The 15,466-nt window shown below is 50.9% G+C and overlaps 1 protein-coding gene across 2 annotated transcripts in view; it reads right to left on the reverse strand.

Moving 5' to 3' along the window:
• Window positions 1-13,103, reverse strand: part of UBE2L3 (ubiquitin conjugating enzyme E2 L3) — a 56,423-nt gene extending 43,320 nt beyond the window's left edge. The window contains exon 1 of one of the 2 annotated variants that reach the window (XM_007490392.3): window positions 12,980-13,103. In XM_007490392.3, the coding sequence (XP_007490454.1) occupies window positions 12,980-13,006 (27 nt within the window). In that variant the 5' untranslated portion in view covers window positions 13,007-13,103. The remainder of the gene's footprint in view (window positions 1-12,979) is intronic. The other variant, XM_007490393.3, reaches the window with a different exon arrangement.
• Between the last annotated feature and the right edge of the window lie 2,363 nt (window positions 13,104-15,466).

Raw genomic sequence — 15,466 nt, forward strand, 5'->3', positions numbered from 1 at the left:
TATGGGTATCTTTACAGGCCGTCCTAGACACCTGGAATTCTCACCCTCATCTCTGCCTCCCAGATTCTCTGACTTCCTCAAGTGCCAGATAAAGTCCCCCATTCTACAAGATGCCTTTCCCATTGTCCTTAATCTTCATGTCTTTTCTCTGAAATCCTATTCTTATTTTGTCTTCCCCACTAGACTGTGAGCTCCTTGAGGGCAGGCAGGGGCTGAGTTTTTTGCCCCTCTCTGGATAGCCCAATGCCTGGTACATAGGAAGTCCCTCACATGTAAAATGCGGGGCCTTGAAAGCCCTTTATGCTCTCTACATCTATGGTCCCACAATACAAGATTTCCCAAGCTCCAAGAATGGTCCAAAGAAGACTGACTTCCTAGAGAAGCATCTTTTCCCTTTGAGGTAGGTTGCCTTTCTTCCCAAGATTCCCTTTCCTCATCTATAAAACATTTTCCTTCCTAGATTCCTAAGTTCCAGCTAAAAAGGACAACCGCCTCCTCCTACCCCTTCAGTTCAGAGAACCAATTCCAGATTCTCTAGAAGGGCCTCCCCCTACAAAACAAGGGCTCCTTACCTTGCTCTCCATGATCCCATGCTGAATGTTACCCAGCTGTCCTAAAGAAAAGGAGAAAAGTTTGCAAAGAAGCCTAGGAAATGACCAAGAACCAAAGTGCTCTAAGATCAGAGCCCTGCAGTAAGAGACTGAGAGAATTCATTTAAACAGGAAAGAGGAGAATGAGGAGGAGTACAAAAGGGAGGGCTCCGGCATAAACCCCACAACTGCCCGTTATCTCAGGCAAGGCACTTCCTATCAAGTTTGGGGTTGGAAGGGCCCTAAGCTGCTTTCTACCCAAAGAACTCCAATTCACAACAGACCTTGTGCCAGGCCCTGGAGCAAGACACAAAAAAGTATAAGAAGTGGTTTCTGCCCTCCAAGAGCTCCCAGGCTAGCCAGGGGAGCCAGCACAGACACAGATATTCACAGGAAAGAGGTCATTGCCAAGGAAGGCAGGAGGGGGTGAAATCAAGAAAGGACTCAAGGAGAAGGGAGGGAAGGCTGAGCTGAGACTGAAAAGAAACCAGCAAAGGCGTCTTACCTAGAGGCAGAGCTGAAAAGGAAGAGGCAGGACAGCTTGAACCACAGCATGCATAAAGGGTTACCTGCAGCAACTCGGGGGAATCAGACCTGGAGTTGAGAGGACCTGGGTTCTAATCCGGTCTCAGCCACTTCCTGGGCAAGTCAAAACTAGACTTGCTTGGCCCTTATGGCTCTTCTACCTTAGTTCAATTCTAAGACTGATAAAGGGTTTGGGGGGGGGGGGGGGGGGGAGTAATATGTAATACAGCTGGGGACCAGGGAGTGTGAGATTTAACTAGCAAAAAGTCGAGAGTTGACCCTTGAAGTTAAATGGGAGCCAATGAAATTTGGCGAGTAGGGAGATACTGTGGTGGCTGTGAACTTGTGGGGAGGACAGGCAGGAGTGGATATGATGCAGTCCCGCCAAGAAGTGGGGAAGCCCACCTGGATAAGGCATCATCAGGCTGAGAATCTAGAGTAGGAAATCCCTTGGTCCACTAGTGGGACAAGGGGACAGCCACCCACAGCGAGTGACAAAGTGCTTCACACACAGTCGCCCATGACAAACATATGAGCTTTATTTTACAGTTGAGGGAACTTGGGCTGAGGGGGAAGTGATCTGCCTAAATGAACTGGGAGGGACCTAGTGACCTGCTGGGGAAGCTGTCCTTAGCCTTAGAGGAGGAAACAGAAGCCCAAAGCGGACGGCAGGCAAGTCCATGCCATCCACGTACAGTGAAAGAACAGAGACGAGAAGCTTTAGGCAGGATCAAGGAATCAGAACTGTCTTTAATCATCTGAAAAGTTGTCCTGTGGAAGACAGAGAGCCTTATTCGGGATGGCCAGAGGAACAGAAGATGGAAGCTGCTAAAAGGCAAAACTTGCTAACGAGGACAAGAGTGATCCCAAAGAGCAGTCAGTAACGGGAGGGGCACGAGGGCATGTTCTGTGGGAAGTACCACAATCCCTGCAGATCTTCCTGTTCACCATCTCAGTCACCATCACCCTGAACTCCTACTCACTCACACACAGCTTCAATTGCACTGCTTGTCAAATCTTGTTTCTCCCTCCACGTTCTCTCCTTCTCCCATCTGTCACCTTCTCTGAACAGCCTCCCTCCCCACTAGGTCAGGCTCTCATCATCTCTCGCCTGAACTATATTTGTCCTCCCCATTTCAAGGCTCTCCTCTTTCTAATCTATTTTCCACACAGCCGCCAAAAGGTTTTCCCTAAAGTCCAGGCTAGCCCACGTCACTTCCCTCCTCTCCTCAATAAACTGCAGTGGCCTTCTATTACCTCCAAGATCCAGCCTATTTTGTTCGTATATTATTCTGATAATATAATAATAACCAGGCCGGTATCTGAGGTAGACAATCTCCAAAGAAGCACATTCACACATCCTGGGCAAATAAGTGTTTTTAAATACTGGGATGCACCATCCAAAAAGAGCTACTGGGCTAGCCCCAGGCCTTCAGCAGATGAGGATACAGTCAGGGAAAAGAAGTCCTCAGAGGCCTCGGGCCCCAGGGCCAGCACTCACTCAGACTGTCTCACACCCCAAGCGGGCTCTCTCCCAAGTCAGAGGGACCCAGAAAGACAGTTAAGTTAGTTGATCAAAAAGGAAGAACAGCCAAGCAATCCCAGAGCACCTCTCTGCCTATTGCAGAGGATCCAGAAGGAAAAACTTTGCTTCTAGAACCACAAAACTGCTAGAGCCTCAGGCCTAGTCAGGAGGAGCTGAGCTCTGATTTGGCCTGACTCTTAGCTGTGTGTCCCTGGGCAAGTCACTCAACCCATGTTTGCCTCAGTTTGCTAATCTGTCAAATGGGGATAACACATGATGAGGATGAAATGAGCGAATAATTATAAAGCACTTAGCACAGTGCCTAGCACATAGCAGACCTGGAACATAGCAAAGAAATTCCTAACCCCCCCCCCCCTTCACAGGGTCCTCCTCAAGTCCCTCTCTCCAGGCCAGAAGCTTTCCCTACTATGATGCTTAAGCACCAGGGCCATCCCTGGGGTGGATGTGGTATATTCAGATCTCATAGGAGACAGAAAATGAAGGGGAATCCATTTATAATACAAAGACTAGGAGTTCACCCCAAAGGGTAGTGGGAAAGATGGGTTGAGAGAGCCAGGGATAAACCTAGCTAAGGAGGTAGCAGGGCAAGCAGGAGCTACAGATAAAGAAAAGAGGACACTGGGAGACAGCCTGGAGGAACAAGCTAGCCCAGGGGAACACAGAATAAGCAGAACTTAGCCATGGCCGAAGCTGGTAGTCCATAGGTTCCAGTGAGAAGCTGTGGATGCCAGCATCTCTTGACACTCCAAACCCCTTAGGATTTCCTTTGGCCTGAGGTCTGGGGCTAAGGGGAGCCCTTCTCACAGAGGCGATGCCCCACTGGACACGCTGTCATCAAAGGAACGAGTCCATGAAGTGATGAAGTGAACCCAGGCTGTAGGAGATGCCCACTGAGAGCATACCAACTTGCAATGACAGTTTCAATCAGTTTTCATAGATTTTGAGCTGGGAGCGGCCCCTGAGCCCTGGAGCCCACCCTCTCATTTTACTAATGAAGAAACTGAACCAAGGAAGGGATGTGGCTTGACCAAGGTCACAAGGATGATCCCCAGGAGCCTCAGGACTTGGGCCTCCCTCCTCCTTCCACCCTGTGTCAATATGACTCAACTGAGAGAACTGGGGGGGGGGGGGGGGGAGGGGGGGGGAGGACACAGGTCACTTCAGTTCCTTCTGCTGCTTACATCCATTTCATTTAGGGAGAAACTGAGGTGCAAAGAAGTTCAAGTGACTGGCCCAAGGTCACTGAGCTCTTAACAGAGCTGAGACTAGGTGGCTTAGCTGGGCTCCTGGCGCCAAGCAGAACTGGATTCAGTGACCCCCAGCCTCCTGCACGCTCTAAGCATTCTGTACATAAATGACAGCTGCCTGGCAATACTATTTACTGGGACATCTCAAGTATGCCAAACTTGTATCCCGAAATAAATCCAAAGCTTCTTTCTCCCAGCCAGGGCCTGCAGTCTCATCCTCTGGTCTCCCACAGAGGCCTGGTCCAGTGTTATAGAAGCCAAACACAAATGCGGCAAATATTTGATAACTGACTGCCTGGACGGTGTGCTCCGTTTGATGCCTGACAGCTGCAGCACCCTGCCCTGCCTACTTTAACAGGCTTGCCCCAATCCATTCTCAGAAGAACAAATGGGCCTCCATGAGGTTATCTCCAGGCCTAGCCTTTCCTCAGCAAGGTCAAAGCTAGCTCCCCCTACAGCCAAAACAGGCTGACCCAGAGCAGTGGAAGAAGAGAACCCCAAGTCCTATTTCTATTGGGGATCCTTGGGGGTTGGGGGAATTGGTTTGCCTCAGTTTCTCTCCCTCTCCATCTCTAAAATGGGGATTATGATAGTACCTACTTCCCTGAGCTGCTGTACAGATCAAAGGAGAGAAAAACTAAAGCATTAAGCCTAGTGCCTGGCACACAGGATTATTTCTTATTCTTATTTCTTTCAAGACCGGGTAGCTAAGAGGGTCCAAAAACAATGGCAACAGTGGAGTGAAAGAACTCCTGGGAGCCCCAGGACCTGTATTTCAGTCATGGTGTCAACTGTAAAATGGGCCTGTAGATGATCTTTGTTCCACTGCAAAGAGTTCAGGAAAACTGCCTGGGTCTGACTAGCCACTCCTGGCTCAAACTTGAGCCATTTCCTATTTTCTCTGGGCTTTAACATAATCACCACCACCCCAACTTCCCCTTCCGGCCTTATTTTATAGGGTTTTCCTTCCCAAATACTATGACAGTTCAACTAGATTGCTTAATGTTTCACCAATGTGATTCTATATATACTCAAATCTCCCACCTCCATACCATTACCCTGGCTGTATCCCATGTCTGGAATGCATTTCCTCCTCAGCTCTGATTTCTTGATGCTGCCCAGGTCACCTTGTATCTATTCTATATAACCCCGGATTTGTCTTTGCTGTCTCCCCTGGCAAGGTGGTAGGCGAGCTCCCTGGTTTTCCAGGCAGACTAACTGTAAAGCACTCTAGAAATGCTAGTGTAGGTGAACTAGGATATACATACAGGCTGCAACAGTCCAAGGGAAGGAGGAATATTCAAGGGAAGGGCAGCCTCATTTCCTCAGCTGGGCCTTTCCTCCCCAAACCTCCTGGTCAGCCTGCCCTCCTGCCTTCCTGACACTCCATCCCATCTGGTGGTTTCTGTCTCTCATATAGTCCCAAACCTAGCTCAGGGACTCCCATCACCTCTGGCCCAGAAAGTTGCTAGTCTCTCCCCTGTCTCATCTGATCCAGCCTCCCTTTAGAGGCTGAAGCACAGGGGACTCCTCTCTCCCTATGAACCCCACCCCAGGCAAACAGAAAGGTCTCCAGCCCCTACCTATGTGGGCAGCCTTCCGGGGCCTTCAATGTTCTCCCTCCTATCACCTCTGCCTCCTGGCTTCCCTGACTTCTTCAAGACTCAGCTCTAATTCCACTTTCTCCTGGAGGCTCTTCCCCATTCCTTCCCCCAAGCCCAAATACTGGTGCCTTCCTTAAATGAGATTACCTTCCAATTAGTGCTGCCTCCCCATTAGACTCCGAGCCCCTAAAGGGCCAGAATGGTGTCTCCAGGGCTCAGAACACTGTCTGGCATACAGAAAACATGCAATAAATGTTGGCTGCCTGACTGGCCTTAGACTCCACTGCAGGTAGGAAATCCGAAAAAGGAAATTAAAGGAAAGAAAAGTGACTGAGTCAGTTACAAGGCAAAGGGCTCCTTTGGGCCCACCCACTAAGGTAGAAGGCTCTTTTTCCATCCACCAATGAAGACTGGCTAAGTCTTGTGCTAGGACTGGGGGACGCAAAGACCAAAGGGAAAGCAACATGTCCACATACTAGTGTAGAAAAGAGAAATACAAGGGGGAAGGAAGGAAGAAAAGGGGAGGCATTTGCAGCTCTAGGAGGGGTGGTTGTGTTCAAGCTGAGGCTAGAAGGAAACTAGGAAGAGCCAGCCTGGGGGAGACGGTGGAGTATCCTCTGGGGGTCCAGCAAGGTCGGTGTGGCTGACCTAAAGAAGAGAGGAGCAGCTAGGTGGCTCAGGAGATAGAAGGCCAGGCCTGGAGACAGACAGGAGGTCCGTTCAAATCTGACCTCACTCAGATACTTACTAGCTATGTGAAGCTGCACAAGTCACTTAGCCCCTATCGCCTAGGCTTCTCTTCTGCCTTGGAATCAATACACAGTATCAATTCCAAGGTGGAAAGTAAGGTTTAGAAGTGACACAGAGGTGGCAGGGAGGTAGACTCAACAGAACCGGATTCCAGTGGAAAGAGTACTGGCCGCCAGAGAGACAAGAGACTCTGGCTCAGGCATGGAAGGTGGCCTGAGCAAGGCATCGCCATTCTCTGACCCTCAGTCTCTTTCTTTGTAACACAAAGCCCATGGATAGACACGCCAAAGAAGACAGCAAGTTATGATGGGAAGAGAACTGAGACTGGGGAAAGTCAGTTGATTCTCAGTTGGCACTAATAATAAAGATCACAGGAGTCCAGGCAATTAACTCCACAGCTGAGCTCAGTAGAGGGCGTGAAACTCCCAGGAATAACTCACTCCAATGAAATCACAGGTCAGGACCCCACCCCCCTAATAAGTAGGAATATTTATTCCAAACTCTTGCCTTGCCCAGCCTAGCTGCCCCCATGCTAGTCTGGAAGCTGGTTACCCTGGGGGTCTGCTCTGTGGAGAGTCACCATGTGACTTTGCCCAAGTGACCTAACTTCCCCAGACAGACCTTGGCTTTCTCACCTATTAAAACAGGGGAGGGGGAGGGGAAGGCACCCCCCCACACACACACACACATACATACTAGGTGGCTCAATGGATTGAGAGCCAGGTCCAGAGATGGGAGGGCCTCAGACACTTCTAGCTGTGTGACTCTGGGCAAGTCACTTAACCCGCATTGTTTAGTCCCATGTTGGGGAACCTATGGCACCTGTGCCAGAGTGCTGGAGGGGGCTGCTCCCTTCCCCCTCTCCACCATACCTAAGGCTATTTCTTCCATCACCAGTCCCCAATGGGAGCACTTCTTCCCTCCCCTGCCTGGGATAAGGGGGCAGTTTGGAACCAATACACAAGTATTGACTCTAAGACCAAGGTAAGAGCTTTAAACAAAAAGAAGAGAGGCTGGATTGGAGCTAAAATGCTATATTTGAATAATGCGATTCACCCCCAAGGGGCCCTCTAGCACCTCAAACTTCTAAAGTGCTCTTGTCCCAAGCAGCCTTCAGAAACAGTTAAGACCTTAACACTAGCCCACTTTACAGAGCCAGGCGCCTACCTGCCTAGAAGATGAGAGACTAGACAAGATGACTGCTGAGGTCCCCTAAACCTAGGGCTGGGCTGCTGCAACTCACTCGGTCAGCTTTACTACGCCGCCCCCAGATATCTGGCCTTTGATCCCTGCCCAGTTCATCCTCCTTTTCAAATAATCCCTGCCAATAGAGTTAATAAATGAGTTTGAGAGGAAGGCTGGCTGCCCTGAGTGTTGGAAAGGGCACAAGCTGGTTGCCTTTGGAGAAATCATTCCACTTTGGTGGGGAGAATCGGGGCATCAACAGCTCCATTGGAAAACTCTGGACTTGGAGAATCTCACACTGTTTTCCAAGAAAAGCATCTGGTCAACTTAAACATGTCGTATAAGAACTTAGTAGTAGTAAGTGCCTACGATGAAAGCTGTGGTGCTAGGGACCAGGGAAACAAAGGCAAAAATACAACAGTCCTTCCCCTCCAACCTTCCATTGTGTGGAGAGTATTCCCAGAAGCTTTACTGCCTTTCGGTTGTTATTCCAATAGCTGAGCCTTAGAGAGAGCCCTAGGTGAGCAAAGGGCTTTAATGGCAGGGGCTAGTAGGCCCACTGGACAAAAGAAGAATCTTGGGAACCAATCAACTTTGAGGTTTGCTGAAGTTGAAAACAAAATAGGTGCCCATCAATTGAAGAATGGTGGAACAAATCAATGAAATTATATAGCATCATAAGAAACGACTATGAAGAATGCAAAGAAATAATCAAAGAGAAGGTCATCTAGCAAAATGGCGGCAGGAGTTAGTGTCATTTTAACTTCATCTCACAACTCTCTGAGATAGGTACTATTATTAACCCCATTTCAGAAATGAAGAAACTGAGGCAAACGGGTAAAATTACTTCCCCAAGGTCACCCAGCTCATAAATGCTTGAAGCCAAATTGGAATTTGGGTCTTCCAGACTTCAGGCTTTTCCACTGTACAATCATCAACGCCCTAGCCCAAGTCTATCCCTGCTGCCATACTGCCTCTCCAATTAAGGCCAAAGTTATAATCAAACATCACTGTCCACAAGAAACAAAAGCTTCTAGAGCCTTTAATTCTACTAAACAGAAAGAGAAAGTAACTTGCCATTGACCCCCATGCCTCCAAACTGCTGACCCAACTGGTTTTGTTGGGAGAGCTGGCAAAGACTTCAGCCCTGATGGATCTAAGCATCTTTCAGGAGCTGGCAAAGGAGGCACCTTTCATTCCGCTAGCTGCCTCAACAGGAGGAATGCACACATAGCCGTAGAGTGGCCATTTGTTTGGCCGGCCCACCGCACATGCTTCAAAAAGGTCAAATGAAACTGCAAAGAAATACGGAGGGCTGAGGTGGGAGATGGAAAGATCAGGAGAATGAGAACTGCAGGCGGGCGCAGGCGTGTGTATACACACACAGGCGGACACCCACACAAACAGATACAAAGACACATACAGCAGACAGACACACATCCCTGACTACACATAGGTGCAATCACAAAAAGACCCAGGGTGGTGGCATGTCAGCTGAATGGAGGCCCAGATCAGAAGGAATTCTTGGGTCTGTTCACATCAAGCCTAATTGCCAAATTCGATGGATTCATGGAAGATTTTAGCCCACGTTTTGTCTGTTACCTGTGACATTTAGGGCCATTTTCGTAAAGGGGAGCCCAGGCCTTAAGAAGCCTAAAATGGAGCTGGCCTGTTGTCCAAGGCGCCCCCAGCTCATGCCCGAGGGGCTTGTCCTCAGAGGACACCCCATCACTGATGTATTTTGGAACTCCAAAAAGTTCCCATCGATGGAACTGTGGCCCTTGAAGTACTGAAGTGAGAACACTAAAACAGTGACCTACCAGGGCCAGCAGCTCTTCGGGAGAGAAAGGAGACTTCTCTGGGCATGGGAAAACCCTGCAATGAATTCCAGTGTCATGCTCTGAGATCCAAAATCCCTGCTTCACCACAGAAAACCTGCCAAATGGGACTGGCTCAGATAAGCTGGAAATGACCTAACTGTCCAGCATAAGGGAAGGGTCCAGCAATTTTGTGGCACATAAAGAGAGTGAACTGGGAAGCAGGACGAGGAGGATCTTAAAGGCCAAGTGGAAATAAGGAGAAGCAGCCCAGAGTACACGCACTAACCATCTCAGTATTAAGAGCAGTCTGCAGATCTATTTTAATCACTAAATTCATCAGTTTCGATTTTAATTGCTTAGCAAGTTTAACTCTTTGCATGGATGGCTCAAGTTTTTAATCAACCATTTAGAAAAAGATCTAAGTTCCTTCCCAGCTTTAATTAATAGGCAGCTAGATGGCACAGAGAACATGCTGACCTGGGCTGAGGAAGACTTGAGTTCTAATCCTGTCTAACAGTGTGATCCCTGAGTGATCTCTTCAGTCTCAGTTTTCTGATCTGTAAAATGGGGTGATAATAATAGCACCAAGTCCCAAGGATATTGTAAAGATCCAATAAGATATTTCCTATACGTAAAGCACTTTCCAACCCTTCAAATGCTACATTGTGCTTATTACTGCTATTAATGAACTGTATTTACCAAGAAGCATGAGCCAGTATTACAGTGTGATACACTACAATTTTTGACACTAAGTTACAGGAAATAAAATTCAACTGTCTGATTTATTGAGCCCCTGCTATAGGCAAAGCCCTGCCCTAGGTGAGAGGGACGGGAGAACTGAAGCTCAAATGCCATCTGCCAGCATCTCAAAGAGCTATTGGTCTAAGGGGAGGAAGAAGACAGATCATGAATAGTCTATAGAGTAAAGAGGAAGGATTCAAAGTGGCTGGAGAGTTCACAAAGACAAAAAGCCACCCAGAGATGACATGTGATATGGGCCGTGGAGGATGATGGGCAGAAGTTCTGCTAAGTACTTTCCTCCCCAACACCCTTGGGAGACAGGCAGTCCCCTCTCAAAAAAGAGGCTGAGTTTCAGAGCAGGTGAATCACTGATGCCCAAGTCACACAGCTATGAATCTAGAACCCAAGCCCTATCTCCTGAATCATTCTGCTGGCAAAGCTGTGGGCAGACAGCCAGTAAAAACACAAAGGCAATGGGGGGACACTGGCCAGACTAGAGTAGGTGAAGCACAGAGGCTCTGGAGGGCTGGGAAGACCACTGTGCTCCCCAAATCTAAGCTGGATTCTTTGGCCTGAGAGTGACAGGAAGGTTACTCTAGCATGGGTGCAAAAGGAGTTAGAACACACAGAAGGCAGACAGAGGTAAGGAGTCCAGAGGAAAGCCAAGTGAGAAAGTACAGGAACAGCACTTCGGAAGGGAGCAAAATAATGAAAACCAAGCGGGTGCTGCCCCTCACCTGAGGAATGGGGGAACAAATGGACAGCCTACTGCAATGAAGTAACAACACTGCCTCATAAGGAACAGGCAAAGAAGAGGAGCAGAAAGAGCAGAAGAAAAAGTGAGAGACGGAAAGAAGAAAGTGAAGACAGACAGTGATATCAATATCAATGGGAATTGGAGTTCAAATCTGACCTAAGAGCTTTGCTAGCTGCATGACCCTGGACAAGTTCACTTAACCCTGGTGGCCTCAGTTTCCTCATCTGTGAAAGAACTGGAGAAGGAAATGATTCTAATATCTTTGCCAAGAAAACCCCAAATGGGGTCATGAAGGGTGGGACATGCAGGATAGGGCTGAAAGTAGATAATTAGAGGATGGTAGTCCCACTGATAGAAAAGGGAGAGGAGAGCAGTTAGAGAACAGAACATAAATTTAGTTTGGGGCATGTTGAAACTAAGGTGCCCAAGACATTTTTTTAGACCAGTTAACTGAGGCAGAAAAGCAGGGTTAAGTAACTTGCCCAAGGTGCTGTGGCCAGGAAGTGTCTAGGATCTGATTTGAATCCAGGTCCTCTGGACTCCAGATCTGACATCATCTGAGTCACCTAGCTGCCCCTGCCCCATTATGTTTCTTTCGAAAATCCACTTTCCTGGGAGCACCTGAACTTAAAGAACATTCATTTGGAATCCAAGGCCCTAAGTTCAAATCTACCTCTTACTCCCTGTGTGTCACTAGAGCACCCCTGACCTTAGGGGCATCAGTCTCCTCATCTGCAAAAAGGGGACGGAGTCCTAGCAGGAGGCTGGGAGAAGCACTCCAGAAGCACTGCCAAACTTCAAAAGGAAAGCAGGCTGTGCCCAAGGACTGCCGCCTCCTCTGCTCTCCTGGGTACAAGGATTTTCTAGAGTCCCTAAGTTGGGAATAAAAATTAACATCCTGAATGAGGGGCTCAAAGCAGGCGCAGGAATGATCTCTGACTCTGGGCACCAAGTTAGCAATAGCTCCCTGTAGCTTTAAAAACCTCCTACCCATTTTTACAAGTCCTGGCCTCAGAGAGAGAAAATCATGGGGAAACCTCAGAGGTGGGAGTGGCCAGGAGTTCCCTCAACTCAGCCCCAGACAGATGGTCCTTCAGCCTCTCCCAGAAGAGCCCAGGGGCACCGGGCGGCGTGCTCCTCATCGGGCAGCGCATCTCGTTGGCAAACAGTGCCCTCTGCCTCCCCCCCCCCCCGCCCCCCGGGGCTCCTTCAACGCTAGGGCGGCGGAGATGGGAAGGGAACCTCAGCTCAGTTTCATTTCTGAACTCCCAGAATCCCGGCCTCCATGTGGGGCTACGCTGGTTTCTGTTCTCACTCGGAGCCCTCTGCCCTCTGACACCCAGGCACCCGGCTCAGTCCGCCGCTTCTCTGTGGACACCGGGTGCCCGCGGAGTCTCTGACAGCGCTGAACGGGCGACGGTGCCCGGCCCAGGGGCTGCGGCTGCATCCGGGGGGCCCCAGAGCCTGGCCGTGGTTTCCCGCAGCTGCAGGAGCCCCCAGATGCCGGGCCAAGGCTCCTCCCCGGGGGTGGGACCCCGGAGGTTCTGGGGGACAACAGCAGGGAGCGGAGTCATCCCCCCACTGAGGGGTACAACCCGCCCCAGAGCACTCCGGGAGTTTGGGGGAGCTGATCCCCAGAGCGGGCAGGGCGGCTGCTTCCCCTTCAACAGTAACTGCCCCCCTTCCCGGGCCCAGGGAGCCCCGAGTTCGAGTTCCGCCTCAGACACTTCCTGGCCGCGCGGCCCCGGGCCCGCCCCCGTGCCTCAGTTTCCCCGACCATAGAGGGCAAAGAGAGATGACAAGGGTCCCCAGGGCCGGCGGCTGCCCCCCGCACCTTCCCCTCGCTGGGCCGGGCCCCGGCGGATCGCGGACAGGGGTGGGGGCGGGGAGGGGACCGCAGGGGCGGGGGACCGCCCGGCGGGGCAGCCAGGCACAGGGCCGGCGCAGCCCTGCCTCCCCAGAAGGGGAGAGAGGCCCCCGGGCACCGCTCGGCCTCTCAGGCCGGGCGGCGGAGCCGCCTCACGGGCGCCCGGAGGCCCGGCCGGGCCGGGGCGAGGCCGAGGGGAGGCCCGGGCCGGGGCGGGCGGGGGGCGTGCGGAGGTCACGGGCCCGAGGCCCGGCCGGGGAGCGGAGCGGGAGCTGCCGCCGCCGCCGCCCGGGCTCGGGCTCGGGCTTCGCCTCGGGCCGGGCCCAGCCCCGCGGAGCCGCCTTTACCTTCATCAGCCTCCTGCTGGCCGCCATCTTGGGTCTGGTGCTGCTGCTGTCCCACAATGCATCGCGGCCGCCGGGCGGCTCGAGCCCCTGCACTTCCTGCCGCGCGCGAGCGCTGAGGGGCGGGGCCGAGCCTGGGCTCTAGAGAGGAGGCGGAGGGTGGGGATGGGAGGGGGACTAGAGGGAGGGAAAGAGAAAGGGATGGGAAAGAGAGAGTGAGCGAGAAAGGGGGAGTGAGGTGGAAGGGAGCAAAAGGGAAGAGAGGGAGGGAGAAGGGTGGGGACGAGGAAAGGAAGAAAGGGAAGGAGGTAGAAAAGGATGGAGAGAAACAAGTTGGACAAAAGGGAGCTGAGGGGAGGAGAGAGCTCCGGGGTCTTAGGGTATTCCGGGTAAGCATTCCTGAGGCATCTCATTGGGGAAGGGCACAAATCTCTGGGCCTGGAGTCAGGAAGACCTAAGTTCAAATCTAGCCTCAGACACTTCCCAAGACACTTCCTGGGCAAGTCACTGCACCCTGGTTGCCTCACTTTCCTCATCTGTCAAAAGAGCCAGAGAAGGAAATGACAAACGACTGGAGGATCTTTGCCAAGAACACCCCCGACGAGGTCACGAAGAGTCGGGCACGACTGAATGACAACCTCCTCCTGGGCTTGTGGAGAGGACCCTAATTGTAAAGCGCTTCCTTGGCCCCCGGGAGGCGCTAGCTCGGGGCTTCTCTCCCCTTCCTGGGTGGTAGGACCCTAGCCGGACGAGAAGACACGCCCATCGTCTCTGTCCCCCTGGTCCACCAGAGCCTAATCTCATTAACTGGCTGTTTCTTTTCTTTTGTTATTTTTTAATTAATGGGATTTCTTTCCAAGTGTGTCCGCCCTTCCGTCCCTCCCTCCGCCTTAGAAGGCTTCCTCCTCGCGGGCAGACCTGGAGCCGCGGGCTCTGCCGCTTTCCAGGTGCTTTTCTGGAAGGGGTGTCAGCAGTCCTTCTATGGCTGTATGAAATATCCTCCTGGTTCTCCTTGTTTCGCCCCTCTGGATCTCTTGTGGGTCTTTCCAAGTTTTGTTTTGTTTCCTAAGTTCACCCCCACATCATTTCCTATGACTGCTTCTTTGCTCACTTGGTCTTTGGCAGTAAAAATCAGCTCCCACCAGCCTGGAACTCTGCACACTTCACAGCAGAACACCCGTAAGAAAAAAGAAAGGGCAGAGAGGAGGCCCAGTGGGCAGAGAGCCAGACCTGGAGATGGGAGGTCCTGGGTTCAAATTTGACTTCAGAAACTTCCTAGCTGTGTGACCCTGGGCAAGTCACTGAACCCCACTTACCCAGCTCTTACCATTCTTCTGCCTTGGAACCAATACTAATATTGACTCTAAGAAGTAAGGGCTTAAAAATAAGAAAAGAAAACAGAGAAGAGGAAAGATGAAAAGAAAGAGAAGAAAGAATGGACATAACATAGGAAAGTGAAAAGAGAAGGGAGAGGAGAAAATACAGGAAGATGAGAGTAGATAGTAGCCCTCACCCCCCTATAAAAAAGAAGCTGAACAGTCTGGACTAGGGAAGGGGTCTAGTCCAAACCCCTCCTATTACACCAGAAGAAACTGAGGCAAGGGAGACAGCAGACCCCAGAATTCTGGCATTGAGAGTGGCAGGATCTTGGACTCTGTGCTATCCCTCTTCCTACCTGATTCCTTGGTTCAATCCCAAGGGTTCACTCTCATAAAAAATGGGTTTGGGTTGATTGATTTTGCCCAAAATGTGAACTTGTAGGTGAGCAAGAGGCCCTAGGCCTTCCTGGAGGTCTTATGCTGAACCTAGTTCAAGTAGAGTGTAAGCTTTAGGCACAGGATCTCTATTGCTTTTTTTTTCTTTTACCCATACCTTCTGTCTTAGCATTGGTCAGTACCAAAGCAGAAGAACAGTAAAGCCTAGGCAATTGGGGTTAAGTGACTTGCCCAGGGTCACACAGCTAGGAAGTGTTCACCTAGCGGCTCCATTTCTGTCAGTGGAGAATTTATAAAGCTCTCTCTCCCTCTCTTTCTCTGCCTCTGTCTGTCTGTCTGTCTGTATGTCTCTCCTCTCTCTCTCTCTCTCTCTCTCCTTTCTCTTTCCCCCTCTCTCCCTCTCTTTTCTCTCCTCTCTTCTCTTCTCCCTGTCTCTTCTCTTTTTCTCTCTCTCTCCTTCCTCCCTCCCCCCCTATATAATTATAAACCAGAATTTTTGAAGCACCTACTATGTGCCCAGCAGTGTGCTGAGGGATGGAGAGACAAAGAAAGGCCAAAAGTTAATCCCTACCCCATGGAGTTTCCCTTCTGCTAGAGGGAGAGCACACAACTGGGGAGAGTGTTTGGGTTGGAAGGGTGTGGCTATGTACATTGGACTCCCAGTTCCAGGGGTGAGCAGAGTCATAGATGAGTAGCCTGGTGACCACTCTCCAGAACCAATGGCGAGATTCATCTGAAATCGGGTAAAATGGGGGCTCTGAGGCTCACCACCCGG

The sequence above is a fragment of the Monodelphis domestica genome, chromosome 3 (genome assembly GCF_027887165.1).
Source record: "Monodelphis domestica isolate mMonDom1 chromosome 3, mMonDom1.pri, whole genome shotgun sequence".
Lineage (NCBI taxonomy): Eukaryota > Metazoa > Chordata > Mammalia > Didelphimorphia > Didelphidae > Monodelphis > Monodelphis domestica.